We start from the raw sequence: 21379 nt of genomic DNA, 5'->3' as shown, positions 1-21379 counted from the left end.
CGGCCAATATGGCTTTGGTCCTGCCTATGGCACCGCCACGATGCTTGTCTGGTGTGATCCAAGAGAAGGATCATACCTAAGAACTCTGAGCGAGACATACAGTATGGCAGCAACAAAAGCAGCAAATAGATCTAATGCGCAAATAACTGATACATACCATCTGTAGCGCGCAGATATGGCAGAGAAAACGGACAAAATATCCGCTATATCTTTACCAGTATTCCAGAGGAATGCACACTGTGGTGGCGTCCACGCGGAAATACAGTCAACAGCCACAACGTTAGACAGGGAGACTTCTTTCTCTATGGTATGCCAAATGGACGCCACTATAGATCTGTGAGAAGGTTCGCCGAGCACCTGCACGCTAGAGTGGCCAACAACACTCAGTGTGACTGTGGAGTGTGTTGAGCGGTAAGTTTGCGTAAAGCACATGGTCTTTGGTCTAGCTACTGATGTCTTCGGACCAGCAAGAAAGCTATAGCACAAGAATAGCTACACAACGACTACTACTCACTCATCACTATCATCATCAACAACCTGTCTCCTCCTCCCCAATTGTCTCCTCAAGGGAACATCCTCATCCGCATCCGACAAAACCTCAACATCCTTCCTACTAGACGCTCCGAAATCCGGCAACTCCTCCTCACTCTCCTCAGCAATATCCTCTTGCGTAAACAAATTGAGTCTGTTTTTCTTTGGAGGGTTATGAGCAAGCGGTTGAGAGCTAGAGGCAAATTCAATGGGTGCATCACTTCCGACTACGAAATCGTCGAGCTCGGAGTCTGGCTCGTCGTCCTGTGAGTGGCCTTCTTCGCCGGACGTATCTGCGGAGCCGAGATCAATGCCTTGGGTGCCGAGGCGGAGGTGTGCGGGTGTTGGCTCCGGGCTGGAGTCTGAGCCTTCCATATCCGAGCTGTTTCTTCTTGGGGCTTGTTGCTTTGGTCGACCGCGAGGTCTAGGCGTTTTAGCTGCGGGAGGCTCTTTAGGTGGTCTAGGGGCTTTGGAAGCCTTGGGAACTCTAGTTGCCTTGAGTGCTTTCGGCTCTTTTGGCGCCTTAGGAGCTTTAGGTACTTTCGGTTGCGCAGGCGCCTTCCTAGCTTTGGTTGCTTTAATGACAGGTAGATCAGCATCAGAGGTCTCCACCACAGTTGGGTCTCCTAGCATCTCGGACACATCAAATTCAAGATCTGACTGATGGAAGTTATCTTTGAAGCCCTGCACAACCTCGCTGTTCATGTCACCTAGCTGTTGCATCAAGCCAGATGCCAACAATGAGCCTTTTCCATGAGCGATGTACTTTGTCGGTCCAGGGAAAGCGTCAGAAAATCGATCGAGTCGTGGTAGACCGACAGTCGGAGCTCCACCATCCGTGTCCATAACGTACTTGTATTTGCGTTCAAGCTCTCGCTCTTGGACTTTGTTTAGATAGACTGCGTCCAATGATGGTATGGCGATTGCCTCGATACCTGGCGGGGCGCGGAACATCTTCTTGATCGAAGCAGCAGTCGCTTTCTTGGTCTTGCCTTTGCCGCGAGGCACAAGTTCCTCGGCGTCTTCATCATCCATATTGCCTGCCGCGACGAATCCCGTTCGCACATTGTCGGGCATATGGAACTTCTTGGGCGGTGCCTTGGGAGCTCTTCCGCGACGCTTGGGCTCGGGAAGCTCAGCTTGCGAGTTCTCGACAGGAATCTCGACGGTCCGCTTGTCCACAGTAGGCAGAGTCTCTCTGGGGAGAATGCGAGGTGATCTGTCGTCGTGGAAAGTAAAGTCCTTGCCAGAAGCGATCATGCCCTGCATCTTCTCGTAGTTGTCCTTTGCCTTTTCAAAATCGGGAACTTCCTTTTCGTTCATCAGTAGGAGAACAATGTTACCCTTGCGCTTTCTCCCAGTACGACCCATGCGCTGAAGCATTCGAATCGGTGATGCAGAGGCGTCGTAGCAGACGATGAGATCGACTTCTCCGATATCAAGACCTTCCTCACCGATGGAAGTGGCGACAAGAGTGTTGTATTTGCCTTCCTTGAACTCTTTGATGACTTGCAGTTGGCGCTTCTGGTTCATACCTTCCGAGTTCTTCGAGTCTGCTTGACCCACGAACACGTGTGGTCTGATCATAGGTTGACTTCGGTTCAGCACGCGAACAATCTCCTCAGCACTGTCGCGATACGCTGCGAATATCATGATTTTTGTGCTTGAGGGCTGCCCACCTGGCAAGGCAGCCTTCTCCTCAGCATCGAGGAAGTGGTTCAAGACAACGCCTCGGAGATGTTCCAGCTTCGGATGTCCCAGAAACTCGGGATTGCGAGTCCAGGTCAGCATCATGTTCATCATCTTGGTGAAGTTCTCGTCATCACGAATTTGTGCTCCGTATTTGCCCTTGAGCTCCCCTCCGTCGACTTTGTTTCTGAATTCTACCATGCCATTGTAGAAGGGCGTGATACCATGGAACCTGAGCATCGAGATCGAGTGACCAAGACTTCCTAGCACAACGAAGATACTGTTGACCATGCCTTTGACTGCCTGTGGTGCCTTCTTGCCAGCGTCAGTCATGAACCACTTCCTACGAGCCTCAGTGCAACCAAAGGCAGTAAGCTTCATCGGATCTTTATTCCAGTAAGCGTTCTGACTTGCGAGCTTCATAAGCACAGGGCGAATGGCGTTTCCGGCAAGCTCCATGATCAGTTGTTGCTCTTCAGAGTAATCGAACTTAACGACGTCAATATCACGACTGTGGACGTATTGTCTGATGTCCAGAGATGTCTCCGTGCGAATCTCACAACGTGATATGTCTAGGCCATCAATGACTTGCTGTACCGCTGGGACATCAGAACCGGGTGTAGCAGTCAGAGCAAGCACACGGAAGCTCGTATTGAACCGGCGTACAAACTTTATGACTTCGACATATGCGTAGTTGCCTGTTGCACGATGAGCTTCATCAACTACTATCAGCACAATCCGCTTCGGATCGCAGAGACCAGTCTTGAGATCGTTGATGATTGTCTGAGGAGTCATGAAGAATACTCGTTTTGATTTCCATTCTTCTGCTCTCAAGCCAGGTGAGGTCTCACCAGTAAGCATGACGGTTTGTGAACGAGGGATGCCTACGATGTTGAAACACGCATCAACTTGTTGAGCAACAAGAGGCTTGGTAGGCGCCACAAAAACGATCTGCGCACTTTCCGTCCAGCGGAACCAGTTCAGCATAATCGTGGCTGCAATGAATGTTTTACCGAGACCAGTGGGCAAGGCAACCAGTAGGTTGTGGAAAAGGCCTCGGCTGACGATATTGAATTGATAGTCGCGGGTGGTGCCCAGATTGGTAGGATAGACCCAAGTTCTAGTCGCTTCTTCATTGAGTTTGTGATGGGTCGCTGGTTCTCTCTGTGTTGCCAATGGCCAGGCATGTTGCTTTTTGGCCTGCGTAGCTGGGCCCATCGGTACAACCGTTCCACCAAACAAAGTCTTCTGTACTAGCCCCCCACGCGGAGGAGCAAGATTTGGCTTCGATGCCGACACAGTTCTCGCCGCTGAGACTTTAGGTGGTGATGAGGATATACAAATTGCGCCTCCAAGGTTCTTAGCAGGAGTCTGATCATCAGAGTCGAAAGCATCTGATGGCAAGTCTGCAAGTTCGTCTGCGAAGTCTTCTACTGGTGCGGCTGGCGGTCGTAATGGTGCGGTCGTCCGTGATAACAAAGTTGCCCGTGGAGGCGCGGTTGTTCGTGATAACGCGACAGGTTCGACAAAGGCGACCTTCACCGGAGCTGGGCTACGCGGCGGAGATCTGTAAGGTATCACCTCCTTCGCTTTCGGAACATCCTGCTCCAGCATGATGAGATCCTCAGTGTCAAAGTCGTCTCCACTAGAATCTTCTAGGAAGGGCTGATTCTTTGACACGTTGTTGGCTTGAAGAGGACGATCAGCTACTAAACCCATCAGAAGCTCAGTATCAATGTCATCGCTCATGTCTCCCCAGTCAGAGTTCACAGTTGGTGTTGCAGCGGCTGCCGTCGGCGGTCGAGCATCGTGAACGACTGGGTGATTGACAACTACCTGATTCGCTGCCGGAGATGGGTGGCGAGGTTGCGTTGAGCGATGTTGAATTTCGTCGTTCCTTCTCAAGGCGGAATGATTGAGGGTGCTTTTCAGTAGTGATGGCTGACGAGCTGGTGTTTGCGACACAGGCGACTGCTTCGCCTTCGCAACCAGTACATCCTTCTTCCAGATGGGACCTCTGATACTCCAGGGAGCAGAAGACTCTGGTGGCTCTTCGTCTGCGAATCTATCCACAAGGAGATCTTGCATAGCCGGTACATGGATGCGGTGTTTCGGTTTCACAACTTTCCTGTCGTCCTCGTCTTCGAGATCTTCAGATCCAGATCCAGTAGAAGCCCGTTTTCGTGAGTTTGTCTTTGTTTTGGTGGCACTCCGTCCTATGGTGTCATCCGAATCACCGAGCAGACTCTCGTCGTCTTTGATTGTAGCCTTTTTCGTGACTCGTGCCTTGCGTTTTGGTTTTGCTGCAGTAACCGGAGGACCAAACGCGTCTTCTTCGCCATTAACGATGGGACTTTCATCTACTGCCTTCCTCTTTGCGGCCGGTTTCTTGGTAGCAGCTGCCTTGCGAACTGCCGGTTGCTTTTTGGTCTTGGCTACCAATGCTGCTGTAGTTGTTCTACGTCGTTTTGCAGGTCGAGGTGATGAATCAAACTCATCGTCCTGGTCCACCTCGAGATCTGCTCTGCGACTGTCACCGCCATCATCCTCAGGATCCATAGTTGGGTTGGTTTCCAAAGTTTTGAGACCCGCCACTTCGAGGTTCAGAGAGCACGCGCCAGGAAGACGCGTCGAGGCACCGACGGCCTCGGCTCGAGTTTCCCACTTTGTCGCGCGAACAGCTGCATAAAGCCCATGAGCGACGTTGTGCATTTATTGGACACGATAAGTGCTTAATGCTTCTTTATGAAACGACAAGAGGTGCCACCGTGTGTATTGATTCTATCGACCCAGAGACCCAATGATACTACCGACCATAACAGCAGCTTCTCTTTCCCAGTTCCCTACGACCTTCTTCGAACCTGCCGAGGACGGCAATTGGCTACCCCTGTGCACACATTCCCTGACCGCGTCTCGGACCTTATCTCTATTCGTCTTCAGAGTACGCGCGCTGACGCCTCCACGTGCAATGATCTCTTGCACTCGTGGAGCCAAAGAAGATGCCAAAGATCGCCAGAAGTAAGAAGGCAATGAGGAGGTGTCAAGAGCTGCAAGAAGAGGACCTAGGAAGGCAGGCGGAGGCTCGAGTGGAGCCGGGGTGTTGCTGTCAGCCGAAGTAGGTAGAAGAGGATGAGCTGGAGGCCTTGCAGTAGACAATAGTGACTCCAATGCTACTATGTTTTGACACCTTGCACTGATATCCAGCAGAGTGCGGTCGAGCGTTGGAAGAGTAGCTAGAGCACGTGCTAAGGAAGTGGCTGAGGCAGTAAGAGAGGTCTGTAGATATGACTGCAGAGCATTCACAAGAAGAGTCGGATTGAACGTGGCACCTTGTATGTTCGACGACTTCGGTGGTAGGCTCACTGGAGAGAGCAGGTATAGCGTGTGCAACGCTGCCGATGTCCTCGCTCTTGTGTCATCGTGCTGTGCAAAAACGGATCCAGCTCCTCCAGATGAGCCCGTAAGGGTTGACATGCTGAACTCGCGAATACTTTGCTGTGCTTTTCCCAGCAGGCTTCTCTCGGATGGGTCGAGCAATTCATTCCGCAGTGTAGTAATGGCATTCACACGTGCGAGTAATCTCGCCTCGGCCACATCTTCAGGAGCTAGAGTCTGTCGAAGCGACAACACCAGTCTGGCCGCAGGTGCAAGCGATCGATGGCCTTCGCGTGGCTTGTCCGTATCGGCCATGCTGCCCTCGAGCGTTCGACCGAGGTGTAGACATCTTGCGACCGCTCTGGCAAGTCGGAGTGTATTTGCAAGCCTGTCTGCTGCTAGACGTACTTGTTCTGCTTGCTCGTATCTCTCTACCACGTCTTGATGCAGCCTTGTGTATGCCTGTTGTAGTCCCTGGACCTGAGATTCGAGAGTGTCGAGGACGTGTGTGCTGGCTTGCGCGCGGGTAGATGTGTGTTTCAGCAGAGGCAGGGCAGATGAGGTGGTGAGAGAATCTATATGTGTGTCGACTTCCTGTACGTCGAAGAGGACCCGTGAAAGTGGTGTGGAGAGGTCGAGGGAAGTGTCGTTGGCGTCGTTGGTAGAAAGAACCAGCGTGTTTGCGAAGGTCGGAGCGTGAAAGTCTGGCGATGCGAATGCTTCGTAATCGATATATGAAGCCTCTGAATCTGCAGCTGCCATGGTGTGTTGTGTTTATACTGTTAGGCACCTTCAATGGCCTCAATCTGCGAAGTGTCTCCAAGGAGGACACGGGGAAGGTGCAGCCGAGCGGTATACAAACTCGACCATCGCCAAGAACTAATACATATTAAACAAGTGGTTCATGACGAATGTGAGATCAATTCGTGCTAACTAATTTTGCTTATTCATGATTGTATCGACCGTATACACAACTCTTCGTGTACCAAGAATGAAAGACGCCTTTTCGCTGAGTCGCAATCTTTGCCTAGGAAACCAATAAACCTATTCCATGCTCCATTGCACACACCTCTCCTGCGAATTTCCAGGCTTAATTCTTGTCCAAACTAGTGACCCTGGTACCCTTCTTCTCAACGGTCTGCTTCAATGCCGCAAGTACCCTCTTGCGCTGTGCGGCTCTGTCTTGATATCTTCTAACCTCCTCAATGCTCACATCAGCCATCTTTCTGCGAGGTGTACTGTCGAGAAGCAGGCTGCTGCGCCCAAATTCGGCATCACCATTGTCTCTGCGCAACGAACCGCCGAATCTACCGAGCATGCCCGAGATTCCCAGAGGAGTACTGCCATTCAAAGCAGCGTTCTTGCCACGTGTTGCAGGTGGTGTACCGAAGAAATTGCCACTGATTGATCGCTCGAGAGGACGAACACTGCGCACGCTGCTGCGAAGCAGGTCTTCGCTGCTATCGGAGATATTCAAGTTGGCAAGACCACCAGGTAAGCGGCGGATCTGTGCTTCGAGTACGTCAACGTCACCAGACTTCTGCTCAATCATGGCAGTCATCTTCATGATCGTGTTGGTGACAGCCTCGACAGTAGGGACACGCTGAGCTGCGGGTCCTTGCGAAGGTGCAGCAGCGAGATCGGCGCGAAGAACACTCAAAGCCTCTTCGGCATCCTGGAGCAACTTTTGCACCTTAGTCACGCCCTCTCTAAGCTCGTTTTGCTGCATCTGAGCATCGTTGCTAAGCGCCGAGGCACGGTGCGTTGCGCGTTGCTGAGGGTCAGCACGAGCGCCGATTTGCTTCCTCATATCAACAGTTCTGGTGCGGAGTTTTGTGGCCTCTTTCTGTAGCTCGGCCAGTTCCTCGAGCTTCTCTGGGACACCGTCGACTCTTCCGGCTTCGAGATCGTCACCAATGCTCCTTTGCACCACGGCAAGCTCATCGATCTCGACAAGACACCATTCGTCAGCCTCTTCAAGATCACTACGGTCACGACCAGCTTGTTTGTATTGAGTCTCGTGACCCTTGACAAACGACTCGAGTGTGCGGGCATTCAGACCGAGTGTGTCGATCATACTGTTGATGTCACGGAAGACCTTCTCAATCTGGCCTGCGATACCGAGCTTGTTGACTCGACCAGCGTAATCTTGGTGAGCTACAAACGGCTCGAGGTCCATAGATGGCTCGATTTCGGACGCGAGTATCTCGCGAACGCGTACATCTTCGTCATCGCTTAGCTCTCCAGCTTCGGAAGCCTGAGGTGATTCAGGTCGCTTTGCGGTTGATGGTCTAGAATCCTTGCGAGAATGACCTTTCAACGAGGGTACAGTGATTGGCTGCGAATGTTGTTTTGATGCAGGAAGACCTGCAGGAGTGCTCGATGATTGCCTGACAGGCGATGGTGAGCGTGGCGATTCTTGCGATTTGGATGGAGGCGCGAAGAATGGAGCTTTGGGCAAGCCAGCCGGAGTGGTAGAGGCGACTGGAGATACTGGTGGTAGTAACTTGCCAGCATTGCCTGTCGAATGAGAGAGGGAAGGGAAGCTGAGACGAGATCCAAATGCGGTTTTCGAGGCCTTCTCGGTGTTGAAAGTGTTCTCTGGTCCTTCGGTCTCGCTCTCGTCCTCATCTTCCTCGTCCTCATCGTCTTCGTCTTCGTCTTCGTCTTCTTCCTCGTACTCTTCCTCGTCTTCTCCCTCGTCTTCTCCCTCTTCTTCGCCCTCGGATTCTTCACCAGAGTCCTGAACCCAAGAGCCGTCCTCGTCCTCGTCCTCTTCGTCATCACTTGCAGGTAATTGTGAGGCTTCATCGCCAAGGTCGACGGGAGGGCTTCCTGCAATGGGAGGAAGGTCTTCTTCTACCGATTGCTTGGGCTTGGAAGATGTAAAGTCGGGAGGTAAAGGAGCCTCCTCGGCTTCGACAGCAGGTTCATCGGTCTTCTTGGAAGGAATGGCATCCATCTTCGGCGCCTCGGTCTCAGGCTCTTTTTTGATAGGTGTAGGCAACTTTGTCTGTTTGCTAGCCTCACCGAGCATGTTGCTGAAGCTGGGTCCGAATAAAGATCCTCCGCCTTGCTTGGGCGCGGGCAAATCGTCCTTTGCGCTGCCGTCCCCCTGAAAAGTGGAATTGAGCTTGAAACCCCCGAATGTGGGCAGCTTCGATGGCTTGTCCGATGAGGATTCCCTGAGTGGGGAAGCAGGTTTTCCAGAGGGCTTACCAAATTGGAACCCTGTCTGCTTGGTGGGTTGCCCGAATACCGATAAAGGCGATTTTGAACTATCAGTAGATTGTCCAAAGAGGCTGGACGTTTGAGGCTTATCCGGGATCTTTCCAAGTAGTGATGAAGTCTTTGTTTTGTCAGGTGTTTGTCCAAGAATTGACGATTGCGTCTTTTCAATGGATAGTCCAAACATGGTTGGTGGCGCCTTGGCTGCTTCAACGATAGGGGAGGACTTGTCCTTGACGGGCTCTTCCTGGGTCTTCTCCTCGATTTCGTCATCCATGGCTTCCTCCTTTGACTCCTCTGTTGGTTTCTCAGGAGTAGCAGCTACTGCACTGGGCTTACCGAAGCCAAAAGACAGGGGCGACGGCTTAATGGCTGCGACAGATGAGGGTGTCCATGCAGCAAATGCAGACGGGCTTGGTGGCTTGTTTTGGTCTTTGTTTCCGATCGCTGCAAAAGGAGAAACTGATGGCTTGCCCGCGATCGTTGCGAAAGGAGAAACAGATGGCTTGTTCTCATCTTTGGCAGGGGCGTTGAACTTTGCAAACCCAGAACCGGGAGTCTCACCGAGACCTGAAGACTTGCCAAAAGGAGACTGTGAACCTGCCGGGGAAGACGCCCATACGGGAGCTTTGTTTCCGAGTCCACTAGATGTTCCAAAGGTTGCATTGCCACTCGCACCGCCCAACGCGGAGCCAAATACTTGACCGTTTGGAGGAGTCGCGATTGTGGGTTGAGCAGCAGGCGCGCCCCAAACTGATGGTTTGCTTCCAAGAGTGCTCGGTGTTCCAATACCAGGCACACTAGGTGAGCCAAACGTTGTCTTTCCGGCGGCTGGTTGTCCAAAGGAGACTTGACCGAAGGCCGGTTTCGCAGATGCAGGCGTGGAAGCTTGTCCCCAGACAGGTGCAGAAGGTTTTGGGAAGGCAGGCGTAGCTGGTTGTCCGAGAGAAGTTTTGCCGAATGCTGCGAAACCTGAAGCAGCAGGCATACTTTGAGTCGAGGCAGTAGATGCGGGCTGTGCGGCATTAGGAGGAGCGGAAGCGCTCGAAGTGAGACCAGGGTAGGAGACTCCTTGGCGAATTGCATCGTTGTATACGAACCACCAGGTGCAAAGAATGCCCTCATTATTCAAGATCATGAGCGCCGGCATGGGCCCCTGTGACTCACGAATTTGATCGTCGCCAGGGATAGGTTGCATGACTATTTCCTTTGATGAAAGATCGAGGTCCATTCCAACAGCTGCCGTGTCAGACATGCCGTCTGCGGAACTCATAGGCAATATCGCACGAGCCGAGTCCTTCTCCATGTTGGTTACAAGATAAGTGTTGACTGGTGCATCGTTCGCTAGCGCTTTTGAAGTATTGGTGATGAGTCCAGCCTCGTTACCAGCAGAAGAACACAGGATCAAGACATCTTCTAGGTTCGGTGGGAACTTTCTCAGTCTTGACACCAGGAATTGTGAAGGGAAACGCTTGGTATCGAAACCCGGTAGAGATGGATCTCCAGCAAGTTTTTGCGATGTGAATGAGCCAGACGATTTGTCTCTATGCACCAAGTGGTAGGATGACTCGACTGCCTCTTCGTTGGAGTGGGGAGTATGAATAACCAAGAAATCGTCGTTTGCAATCCAGACAATGTTTGTCATGGGAGCTGCTTGCTCGAGCTGAGGCGGTGCTGGAATCTGAGCCTTGACATTGCCTTGAGGGTCGAATTGCTCAGCTGATCCGCTGGCCAGACCAGCAACAAGCTGCTTGCCCTTGACACTCCAAGAGACGCATCTGACCTCCTCCCGGAAGATCGGCCCATTGGCGGTGGTGGTCCAAGAGCGCTGCTTCAAGTCGGCGATCATCAACTTGCCGTCAGTGAGGACAACAGCAAAGAGGTGAGCATTTTCGGGACTCGGATTGGGTGCAAGCGCGCGAATGGAGATGCCCTCTGTAGGCAATTGAAAAGCCGACTCTTTGTTTCCTTGCATAAGTGCCTGCACGTCGTAGACTGCGAGACCTCCTCCCTGCTGAGCAGCAATGACCAAACAGCTCTCATCGGCTGAGAAGGTGACGTGTGACACTCGTGGCACAGAGAGGGAGAGCTGAGGGGTGATGTCCTTGGGCTTGTCGTCGGTTGCATTGTCGTCTTCGTTGTATGTCTTGCGCACGACTTCGGCTGACACCAGTATGACAGATTCGGAGGTGGCAGCAGCAATGAGCCCTTTGGCAGAGGCAATCGATAGAAGAGAAGAGTAGGGCGGAGGCGGGTTGTCTGCTGGCCAGGGCTGCGACAGGCGCACTTTTGCTTTCCCAATGTCCTTGAAGCCGAGGGAGTCCTGGAAGATCTCTGGGGCCTCCTGCAAAGCGTTCGCCTGAGGTCCTACGTTCTGAAATCCCCACGACATGATGGGCGGTATGTATGGCGAGCTCTACCCGGTGTGGTAATGTGCGCACGCGGTGCGCATAAGGTCTGGGTGCTTTTAGTGTGTCGATTTGGGTGTGCGTATGTTGTTTCTACACGGATCACAACGCTGAAGATAGAAGACGCGGATCGATGGCGCGTTGATGCTCGTACAGATCGGCGTGTTGTATGTGATAAACAAAAGATAATATTTGAGACCATCACTTGAGCTTTGCTGCTTGCTTGCTTGTCGCGCATCCAGCCCGCACTAGCCGACTCATGCTCCTCTTGGCAGATATGGTATGTGAATCGCCATCTCACTCGCCAATTCTTGCCGCAAAACTTCTTATACAGCTGTTCAAAGTGTATCATAAAGTGGCAGATCAATGGTGCTTCTATTGATCATAGCTGAGCTTCGTCTTTGTTGGTCTTCCTATTCGTCTGGTATTTTCCCGTTCAACTAACATGCTTCCCTCTTTGACTTGCTATGGTATGCCTGAGAACGCCATTTCGCCTGTCTTTCATGTGTCATTATTTGCATCGTTTCTCGATGATGCTCGAACCGTGCTCCTCATACTCCTTCTTTGAAATCCACATCTGTTCATGTCAGCATCTTGCTTTGGAGGTCTGGATTGTATCGTAGCTTACCTGGTGGAAAGTGCCCAGACTTGCGAGAATGCTGCCACCAACCCATGAACCGTATTTTCTATCTGTCACGATGTTGCTGGCATGTACTCTGACGCGAGGGTTGGGGTATAGTGTGGAGAGCTCGTTGTGGAGACGTTCTGCGAGCTTGTCGAGCAGACTGCCGCCTCCAGTGAGGACGATGTTGTTCAATAGCACGGGTCTGATCTCAACGTCCACAGCCGACAAAGCAGCTTGGACCATCTGTGTAATGGTATGTTTCTGATCCGGCGCAGGATGGCTGTCATCAGTAAGTGCTGCTTTAGCATCAAACAGTCCCTCGGCGACTCTGAAGCGCTCGATGCCAAAGACTTGGTTCCAGCCGTCAGGCATCTCAAATGGCCGTGGAGGAAGAGTCTTGATGACATCGACGTTGGGTTGGTTGTTCATGTTGTCTGTCAAATCAAGCTTACCAGGACCTTGCCACACTTGTACCATGCTCTCCTTGAAAGAAGTGAAGATGCGCTCTTCCTCATTCTTTCTGAAAGAATCTGTCGGAGGAATGTCATGTTTGATGTATACAGCGTTGGCAGGTTGGCCAGCGTCGACGGGAGACTTTGACTTGACCATGTAGTGGGGCATGAGAGATACTGCAGGTTCCATCTTGGAGAACTGTAGACGCAATTGTTCCGAGACAAAGTTGCCGCCCAATGACGACTTCTGGACGCCTGTGCCAATGTCAGCCATGCTTGCATGGAAATGGGGTGATGAATGCAGGCTACCTTTTTTCAGAACGAAACCGTCATGTACGGGAGTGACGGAGGTTGTGCTAGCTCCAATGTCGATGACCAGAGCGTTGGGTTTCCCTGAAGCAAATGCAGCCAGAACGCCAGTCTTGCCCAGCCAGAAGGCCGGAGCACCCCAGTCTTCAAGCGCAATCTCCATGCACTTTGCGCGGTGCTTCGCCGGGTTCCAGGCAGGCTCTGACATGAGCAGTGGGTGTTCGCTCATCGGTTTCTCTTGCTCTTCAATACCCTCCATGGCAACATCACCGTCTCCATCCTCGGGCTTGTCTCCATCCTCGTTGTCAATGTTTAGGCCGTTCTTTGCGGCAGGAGTCGGTTTGGCGCCCGTCAATCGTGAGGTGATGCTGTATTCCCATAGTCTCGAAGCAGCGTCCCAGTCCTCGACGATACCGTCTGCGTCGTAAGGACTGCGAATGTCCATGTGGGGTTGGTAAGGGTTGTGGATGGCATTCTCACCAAAGAGGTAGCGCGACTTCGAGTCGGCATCGGCGGAAGCAATTGAGCCATAGACGGAGGGAATCACAGACTTAGGCGTGTCTTCTCCAGCGAAACCGGCACGAGTAGTGAAGGAACCGGCATCGAGGACCAGAGCATTGATCTCATCTGCGACGCGTCAATGGGTGTCGCTTGGTTGTCGCGTGGCCGAGCGAGGTGTCCTACCTCCAGCATATTCCTGCGTTGCAGGTGCGTTGTATGAATTCATCCTTGATGCCTCGGATCGTATGTGATGTGTTGTAGATGGCTTGCGACAGCCTCGTCCAACTACTTTACGAACACGCGTGAAAGCTCGAGGCACGTGCACCAATTGCCGCTTCCCTCCACATATACACATACCATGGACCCCTGACCTCTGTCACTTTTGGAACCATACCGAGCTTGCTTTGTGAGAATACTACAGGCGCCGCCAATAGATGCGAGAACTGTTCAAAGTCTCACAACTGCAAACGAGTACCTCGGGCTACCTTGATGGGGTGTAATTCAACATGTCGTGGCTTTCCTTCATAAAGAAGCTCTACTCTCTCGACACTCTAGACACCCGTTTCACCACGTCGACAAAGACTCCCCACAAAATCACGACCGAAGCCTCGATCGCAGACTCGAAACTCCCTGCACAACAGATACTGCAGTCAAGAAAAGATCAGTCTCTGCCAGGGACTCAACCATCGAAATGGAACACTCTAGAGTTCTACTTTTACTACATCTGCTTTCTCACCATCCCCGTGTTTATGGTGAAAGCTGTGTATGATGTTTCTCAAGGTACAAACTGCCCCTTTCGCAGTGCTATAGCCTTTAGCTGATCATCAGTTACAGAGTCTCATCCTAATTATTCTCGCTATTCTTATCTGTTGTCAGATGGCTGGATCCCCGGTCGTAAAGTCGTACGTATCCACGATCTTGAGCAACCCGACTATATCTGACTCTTGTCAAGGATAACTCGGACTCTCAATATGCTGGCTTCCGTGACAACATCCCGTACATGACACTTCTTCTGATCCTGCATCCACTACTTCGCAAAGCTTACAACTCTTTCTGGCGCATTGACTTGTATACCAAGCCTGCAGCATCCAGTAATAGGACTCCTGGGTTGACCCAAGGTCTTTCCCCTTCTGCTGCTGCGGACGCCAGAATGGAGCATAGAATCTCCTTCGATGTGGTATTTGCTGTCATCTTTGTCTTTGCGCTGCATGGTTTCTCGGCCCTGAAAGTTCTCCTTATCCTGTATACCAACTACAGACTGGCCACTCAACTCCCGAAAGATTATGTGCCTGCTGCGACATGGATCTTCAATGTTGGCATACTGTTCGCCAACGAGCTGTGCCATGGCTACCCTCTGGCCAATGTTGCCGCTTTCGTTCTGCCATCTCAGACCAGTGCTTCCGAAAAGGGCAGTCAAACACCCGGATGGGCTGGCTGGATCGATAGCTATGGCGGTATCTTGCCGCGCTGGGAGATTCTGTTCAACATTACTGTGCTTCGTCTGATCAGCTTCAACCTCGATTACTATTGGAGCTTGAGCGCTCCTTCTTCCACGGAGGTATGTTACGAGAGCGATCGTTCATCCCATGACGAAGAACCAAGCTGACAGCCTGAAGAAGAAACAACTCGATCCTTCTAATCTTTCAGAGCGCGACAGAGTGTCTGTACCTGCCAAACCAGCCGACTTTAGCTTCCGCAACTATCTTGCTTACGCGCTCTACTCGCCTTTGTACCTTGCAGGGCCTATCCTTACGTTCAACGACTACATCTCGCAATCGCGCTACCCACTCGCATCCATCAACACCAAGCGTACCGTGATGTACGCCATCCGCTTCCTTGTCTGCGTACTTACCATGGAGTTCTGCCTCCACTTCCTTTACGCCGTGGCCATCAGCAAAGCACAGCCGGCTTGGGAAGTCTACTCACCCATGCAGTTGAGCATGTTGGGATACTTCAACCTCCATATCATCTGGCTGAAGCTATTGATTCCCTGGCGATTCTTCCGTTTGTGGTCACTCGTCGACGGCATCGATCCACCTGAAAACATGGTTCGTTGCATGAGTGACAATTACTCGGCTCTTGCCTTCTGGCGTGGCTGGCACAGGAGCTTCAACCGCTGGATTGTCAGGTACATCTACATTCCCATTGGTGGTAGCGGGCAAGGCAAAGTACGCGCCATTGGCAACTTCCTTGCCGTCTTCACTTTCGTGGCGCTCTGGCACGATATCAATCTCAAGCTACTTATCTGGGGCTGGCTCATCACGCTGTTCGTTCTACCTGAGGTAATTTGTACCCTTCTCTTCCCAGCAAAGAAGTGGAAGGACAGTCCGGATGTCTATCGCTGGATCTGTGGTATTGGTGCTACTGGCAATATTCTCATGATGATGGCTGCTAACCTCGTCGGTTTTGCTATCGGTGTTGATGGGTTAAAGGCAATGGTTGGCAACATTGTTGGTTCTCTCGGTGGATGGGCTTTCCTACTTGGTGCGTGTGGCACGCTATTTGTTGGTGCTCAAGTCATGTTCGAGGTTCGTGAGAGCGAAAAGAGAAAGGGTATCAACATGAAGTGCTGAGCTCGTCATGCTCTACATATATGCATAATGACAAATACAGAAAAGCCACATGGTACGCTTTTAGGATCAGGTATCTGATTCTTATTATGCTGTGCAGCCGCCCAAGCCTCGAGTCTCGACGCTGATCGTACAAACGTGTTCAAGCTCAGTATTCTCTCAAGAAGAAGCTAGAAACCGATCGTTCCGAACACACAGACGAGGGATATATAGCCAAATGGAGAAGATAAGACGCAACAGCTTCTTAATACATGGAAAAGCGATGCCAGATTATTTCGTAATGGTAAAGAGTAGCACCCTGCCCCAACAATGACGTCTCGTATATCGATCCTTTGCACCGTTGATCACATGCGCCTCGACAACAACTCCCTCTCCACAATCAATTGTATTCTTATATCCGCCCCTTGGGCTCGATACATTAATTCGGACATCTGGATATCACCATCACATAAAACATGGCTCAAGAAAGAAACCCCAAGCGACAACGCTTTAGTCTAGGAGGACCATCTGGCGACACGTCATTTGAAGACTACCTCACCGGAAACTCCAGACATGTTTCCTCCTCCTCGGAAGAAGACTTTGATCAAGAAAACCAAGATCCCCAATTAAACCAAGAGGAAGATGAGAACGAAGAAGAAAAAGAAGGAGAAGAAGAAGACTTTTCCAATGAGAACCTACCCCCACGACCTACCCATCGACCTTCCACCACTTCAGGCACTGCAACATCATCATCTTCCAACCCCGTCCACAACATCAACAATTCAATAAAAACCACCTCTTCCACTCTGGCGAAAAATACATCCTATCACATCCTCATCCGCCTCCTCATGCCAAATACCTCTGTACCCATAACCCGCCTCCTCCACCTCCCTGCAACCCTTCTCTTCGAGCAACTCAATCAAGCCCTTGCAATGGCTCTAGATTGGTCCGGAACCCACCTCTGGAAATTTACTCTGCAAACCCCTCCTTCAAAGCCATTGAACATTCACGCAACACCAGATCCTCGTCGCGAAATTGCGAATATCAGGGATTTGCATGCATCACATAATTTGGGTCATGTGGACAAGAGAAAGGATTTGGATAGTAAAAAAGTGCGCTTGTTGGATGTTTGGGGTGCTCATCAGAGGGATGCGGTCAGAAAGCTCCCCATGTTTTATACGTATGATCCTTATGGTGATCCTTGGTTTCATCGTGTTACGTTTCTGGGAGTTGCAGAGGAAGGGTTGATGGCGAGTGATATGGGGGTTGAGTTGTTTAAAAAGGGGCAGCAGGTTTGGTGTTTTGGAGGCAGTGGGGCTCCTGTTCCTAAGGATGTTGATTTGGAAGATGAGTTTCGGGAGGAGGGTGATAGGTTGGAGTGGGATGTTGAAATGGTGAATGAGGAGTTGAGGTTTATTGAGGTTGAGCAAAGGTAATGGTGGGTTTGGTTGGAATATAAGGAGGTGAGTGGAGCTCAAAGAGTGCACATGCTGTTGTGTTGGAAATGTAATCATGTCGAATACATTCTTCTAACGTCCCTATAAGATTGATCTAATTGCTTGATTGACACAGCAAATCAAGCCTTCATACCATCATCAGGAACACCAATCTTGCCCTTGAACTTCTGCGTCTTGGCAGCAGCAGCAGGACGATCCAACATGTCCCTCGCCCTCATCTCAAAAGCCTCAATCATCTTCTCGGCAACCTTTGGCGCCGCAGCCGCACTCAAAGTCGTATACAACGGATTCGCAAACTGATAATCAATCGACAAATTCACCTCGGTCTGCATTCTCGGCGGGATGTCCGAGGTGACTTCTTGAGGCCTTTCATTCCCCATGGGAGCGGGCTTGTAGGGAAAAGGACTTAGCGTCCAGCGAGAGCGCAGGTGTGTGAGGATTGTGGCATTGCGAGCGGGATCTTCGGAGGGAGAGGGGCGGGGGTTGTGGTGGGTTATGCTGTCGCTGGGGACGGTGGTGTTTGTTTCTCCACTGACGGATTCGACAATGAAGGATTCGGGGGCGCAGTATACGCGGCTGTAGAAAGATTCGCGCATGACATCTTTGTATCCGACGACTAGTTCTGCCTCTTCAGGCCATGTCTTGCCCTCGGCGCCTGGGGAGGATTGCTTGGTGACGTTGGAGGAAATGCAGAAGGGAAGGAACTTGTGGTAGCTCTGGATGTCGGCAACAATTGCGTAGAGAGTCTTTGCGTCGTACGGGAGGATGCGAGACGCTGTCAATGTCTGAAGACTTTGTGACGCAAAGGGGTTCGGGAAGAATGAGCGGGTCTGTGTGGACTGCGTGGTGCGGGATGCGATTGCTGCTCGTGAGCATGTCGTGGCCGAGGCCTGGGATGCCAATGCCGAAGTAGCACGAATCGACTTCATCTTTGTCGAGTCGTGTCAATTGATTGTAGAGAAGAGGTGAGTTGTATAGAAGAAGCGTCAGAAGAAGTCTTGCTCTTTGGATGACTGGAAGTGGCTTGGAGTGTTCGCAGGTGACAAGACCGTTCAACCCTGCTTGCATTCAGAGTTCAAACATTTGGCTGCATGACGCGCTGACAAGCTGGAGACCATCGGATAGAGATCGAGACCGCTCTGTTCCTGACCGAGCGGGCCGAACCGCCCGAAAGCGGTGACTTTCTGCCAGACCCCTCAAGGTTGTCGGACTTTGAACTTTTTCCAATCCTCACATCTGCTCGGGATAAGATATCGCACAATAGACGACATAATGGCCGAAACGCAGAACATTCAGCCGGAAGGCGCAGACAAGAAGAAGACTCCCAAGCAGCAGCTTTCCAAGGGTATGGAGCATATGCGCGAGTGGGTCACAGTCCAAGATACTCCCTCGACAACCCCTCAGACCGAGTCAACCGCCGAAGTCGAAGAAGAGGCAGCATACGGTGTTCCTGCCTCGATTCAGCCTATCCGAAAGCCTCAGACCGACTCCGCAAACAACGATCAGAAACGCACCGACCCTTTCCAATTTGGTACCCGCTACCTGGAAGAAGGCGACAACATCTTCGCTCACAATGCCTGGGACCACGTCGAGACCGACGACACATACAAAGAATTCATCAAGTCCCAAGAAGAGTTTCAAAAGTCAGCACCCGTCACAGACTTCGACAAGAAGCGCTTCAACCAGCACCCCGAGAAATGGTGGGACAAATTCTACAGCAATAACCGCGCAAATTTCTTCAAGGATCGTAAATGGCTAGCTCAAGAGTTCCCTGTACTGGGAGAGATTACAAAGGAAGATTACGGAGCTGCGACAATGTTGGAAGTTGGTGCTGGTGCAGGAAACACGGCATATCCAGTTCTGAACTTGAACAAGAACCCTTTGTTGAAGATTCACGCTTGCGATTACTCAAAGAAGGCCATTGAAATTATCCGAACGCAGGAGGCATACCAGAATCAGACAACTCTGCAGGCAGATGTGTGGGACGCTGCAGGAACCGGCGAGAATGCTCTGCCTCCTGGCCTGGAAGCCGGTAGCGTCGATGTGGTTGTCATGATCTTCATCTTCTCCGCTCTCTCACCGAGACAATGGGCGCAAGCTGTAAAGAATGTCTGGAATGTCCTCAAGCCGGGTGGTCTGGTCCTGTTCCGTGACTACGGTCGTGGTGATCTGGCTCAGGTTCGATTCAAGAAGGGTCGTTACCTGGAAGAGAACTTCTACATTCGTGGTGACGGCACTCGTGTTTACTTTTTCGAAAGAGACGAACTTGCAGATATCTGGTCTGGCAAGCTACCAGCAAACAGCTTCCAGGTCGATGCGTCAGAGCAGAAGGGCGACGAGGAAGAGCTGGCCGAAAAGTTGCAGAGTACGGATATCTCAGACGACAACAAGATGCCCGCATTCGAGATTACGAATCTGGGTGTTGACAACAGAATGCTTGTCAACAGACAGAGAAAATTGAAGATGTACCGCTGCTGGATGCAAGGCCGTTTCCAAAAGCCTGCCTCTACCACAAGCTGATTGCCGTGAGATTCGATATATATATACTCTCGATACAGCAACCAATCTTCGAACGGCTTGACATGCCAGTAGCGCCGGGCGAACAACTGCCAACCGGCTATGTCTGCGACCTCCGACGGTCAAAGCCTGACGATCATGGACTAGGGAAGACAGCTCCGGTCTGGCGGTGCTGGAACCCTTCCAGGAAGACACACCACCTTCCACAGCTCGAAGTACAAGGAGGCCGTACAGCCGATTTTTCGATACTAGAATATCTGTGCAGGGCGACATCGCGTGTATAGCACTTGGTTGCGCGGCCGCAGTCAAGCAGGGTCCAGATGGTGATATAGCGTGATCAATATGATGCCTTCTTCCTTCTCTTTGCCTTTTTGACAATGTTGTGTTTTGTCTCGACCAACTTTTGTTCTTCCTCTTCAGCCTCTCTCTTGATGCCTTTGATCAGAGTCTTTTCCTCCTCAACGACAGTCTCTATGCCTTCTTCGGTCTTGATGTCCTTGACCTCTGCCTTGACTTCGGTCTTAGCGACCAGCCTCTCAGAGAAGGCCTTGAGATCAGCTGTGAAAAGCACCGAATGTGCCCAACCAGCCTCTTGGCCCCACAGACTGCGGAACTTGTTCGCGACCGCATCATAGGTGGCCTTGGTCAGACTCGAGTGCTTGCCTTTGCCGAACTTGTAGTCGCGAACAGCAATTTGCCAGACTATGACATTGTTAGTAGTGATTCATGTGGACAGAATTGAGCAGACTTGCCATGTGTGTCGACCGGGACAGCCTCACCCCAGCCTAGACCCATGAGACAAACACAATCAGCGACCTTTGGCCCGACACCTTGTAGTACAAGCAGTTCTTCATGTGCCTTTCTGTATCCTTCTCTTCCTTCATTTGCCCACTCGCCAGCTGGCTCTGGCTTTACGCCGAGTACAGGACTCTCAGGGTTTCGTAACGCATCTAGCCATCCATCTTCTTTTTCTGCAACCATGCAAGCCGTCTTGTAAAGATACTTCGCCCGGTACCCGAACCCCAGTTCTCGCAGGTTCTGCTCTACTCCTGGTTTGGCCAATGAAGACGGGGTGGGGAAATCGTAGTAGTCCTTGTTCTCGAATTGTCCAATCAATGGGCCATAATTTGTGCATAGTTTCTCGATCATCTGAGAGATACGCGCGATATTGTTGTTGGAGCTGCAGATGAAACCAACAAGAGCTTCCCAGGCATCTTGCTTCAGGATGCGGATACCAGTAAACTTGGGAGCTTTGCGACTGAAGTTTGCATCGGCCGAGGACCACTCGGAGTATAGCTGAGTCAAGTTGGGGCCAAGATTGAGGTAGTGTCGTAGAAGTGGTAGTGTATCATCGTCGGTCTTGAGTTTCGAGTTTGGCGATTCTTTTGTGGGAATGATAGAACGGTAGTAGAGATATTCAGGGTCCTGATGTAATGCTAGGATGCGGCCATGGAGGGCCATTGACCAGACACCTTCATCTGACTTGCGCCATCGGAAGCATTGTCCACATCGTAAAGTCGTATTGATGCAGAGTTCGCCAAGTCCAATTGGGAGCTTCTGCCATTCTTGGAGGTTCAACATGGTTATTTGGTGAAAGCACTCGTCCGAGACAGAAGTTCACGACCTTGACGCGGTAGACATGGCTGGGTTGATAGCCACTTATGCTTCTACTTCGGGGATAGCGGCTTGGCCTCCTTGTAGACGCTCTGGCTCAGCAGCGCGCGAGGAAGCTCAAGGG

The 21379-nt window shown here is 51.4% G+C and overlaps 9 protein-coding genes across 9 annotated transcripts; 3 read left to right on the top strand and 6 right to left on the bottom strand.

Moving 5' to 3' along the window:
- Positions 1-263: 263 nt before the first annotated feature.
- Positions 264-4801, bottom strand: AUEXF2481DRAFT_44419 (uncharacterized protein). The gene is made up of 2 exons (XM_013484205.1): positions 468-4801; positions 264-411 (listed from the first exon to the last, which is right to left on the bottom strand). Exon 1 carries the CDS (start codon positions 4777-4779, stop codon positions 511-513), a length of 4269 nt encoding a protein of 1422 aa, XP_013339659.1. The 5' UTR covers positions 4780-4801; the 3' UTR covers positions 264-411; positions 468-510.
- Positions 4802-4917: 116 nt separating this feature from the next.
- AUEXF2481DRAFT_44418 (uncharacterized protein) lies at positions 4918-6399 on the bottom strand. Its single transcript, XM_013484204.1, has one exon. The coding sequence runs from the start codon at positions 6355-6357 to the stop codon at positions 5002-5004; it is 1356 nt and encodes a 451-aa protein (XP_013339658.1). The 5' UTR covers positions 6358-6399; the 3' UTR covers positions 4918-5001.
- A 95-nt stretch (positions 6400-6494) lies between these two features.
- AUEXF2481DRAFT_44417 (uncharacterized protein) lies at positions 6495-11393 on the bottom strand. Its single transcript, XM_013484203.1, has one exon. The coding sequence runs from the start codon at positions 11213-11215 to the stop codon at positions 6686-6688; it is 4530 nt and encodes a 1509-aa protein (XP_013339657.1). The 5' UTR covers positions 11216-11393; the 3' UTR covers positions 6495-6685.
- A 35-nt stretch (positions 11394-11428) lies between these two features.
- AUEXF2481DRAFT_44416 (uncharacterized protein) lies at positions 11429-13451 on the bottom strand. The gene is made up of 4 exons (XM_013484202.1): positions 13302-13451; positions 12618-13244; positions 11860-12563; positions 11429-11808 (listed from the first exon to the last, which is right to left on the bottom strand). Exons 1-4 carry the CDS (start codon positions 13342-13344, stop codon positions 11743-11745), a joined length of 1440 nt encoding a protein of 479 aa, XP_013339656.1. The 5' UTR covers positions 13345-13451; the 3' UTR covers positions 11429-11742.
- Positions 13452-13478: 27 nt separating this feature from the next.
- AUEXF2481DRAFT_112621 (uncharacterized protein) lies at positions 13479-16003 on the top strand. The gene is made up of 4 exons (XM_013484249.1): positions 13479-13898; positions 13953-14020; positions 14071-14676; positions 14738-16003. Exons 1-4 carry the CDS (start codon positions 13625-13627, stop codon positions 15689-15691), a joined length of 1902 nt encoding a protein of 633 aa, XP_013339703.1. The 5' UTR covers positions 13479-13624; the 3' UTR covers positions 15692-16003.
- A 140-nt stretch (positions 16004-16143) lies between these two features.
- On the top strand, positions 16144-17103 carry AUEXF2481DRAFT_8824 (uncharacterized protein; the record flags this gene model as incomplete). Its single annotated transcript, XM_013484162.1, has 1 exon — positions 16144-17103. The coding sequence occupies one exon, from the start codon at positions 16144-16146 to the stop codon at positions 17101-17103; it is 960 nt and encodes a 319-aa protein (XP_013339616.1).
- Positions 17104-17173: 70 nt separating this feature from the next.
- On the bottom strand, positions 17174-18359 carry AUEXF2481DRAFT_512971 (uncharacterized protein). The gene has a single exon (XM_013484248.1). It carries the CDS (start codon positions 18051-18053, stop codon positions 17244-17246), a length of 810 nt encoding a protein of 269 aa, XP_013339702.1. The 5' UTR covers positions 18054-18359; the 3' UTR covers positions 17174-17243.
- A 121-nt stretch (positions 18360-18480) lies between these two features.
- On the top strand, positions 18481-19644 carry AUEXF2481DRAFT_70197 (uncharacterized protein; the record flags this gene model as incomplete). The annotated part of the gene is made up of 2 exons (XM_013484219.1): positions 18481-19434; positions 19489-19644. 2 exons carry the CDS (start codon positions 18481-18483, stop codon positions 19642-19644), a joined length of 1110 nt encoding a protein of 369 aa, XP_013339673.1.
- A 334-nt stretch (positions 19645-19978) lies between these two features.
- AUEXF2481DRAFT_48412 (uncharacterized protein) lies at positions 19979-21222 on the bottom strand (the record flags this gene model as incomplete). The annotated part of the gene is made up of 2 exons (XM_013484213.1): positions 19979-20343; positions 20394-21222. The coding sequence occupies 2 exons, from the start codon at positions 21220-21222 to the stop codon at positions 19979-19981; spliced, it is 1194 nt and encodes a 397-aa protein (XP_013339667.1).
- Positions 21223-21379: the final 157 nt, after the last annotated feature.

This window comes from Aureobasidium subglaciale (assembly GCF_000721755.1).
Source record: "Aureobasidium subglaciale EXF-2481 unplaced genomic scaffold scaffold_32, whole genome shotgun sequence".
NCBI lineage: Eukaryota > Fungi > Ascomycota > Dothideomycetes > Dothideales > Saccotheciaceae > Aureobasidium > Aureobasidium subglaciale.
This window is presented reverse-complemented; position numbering and strand designations above follow the sequence as displayed.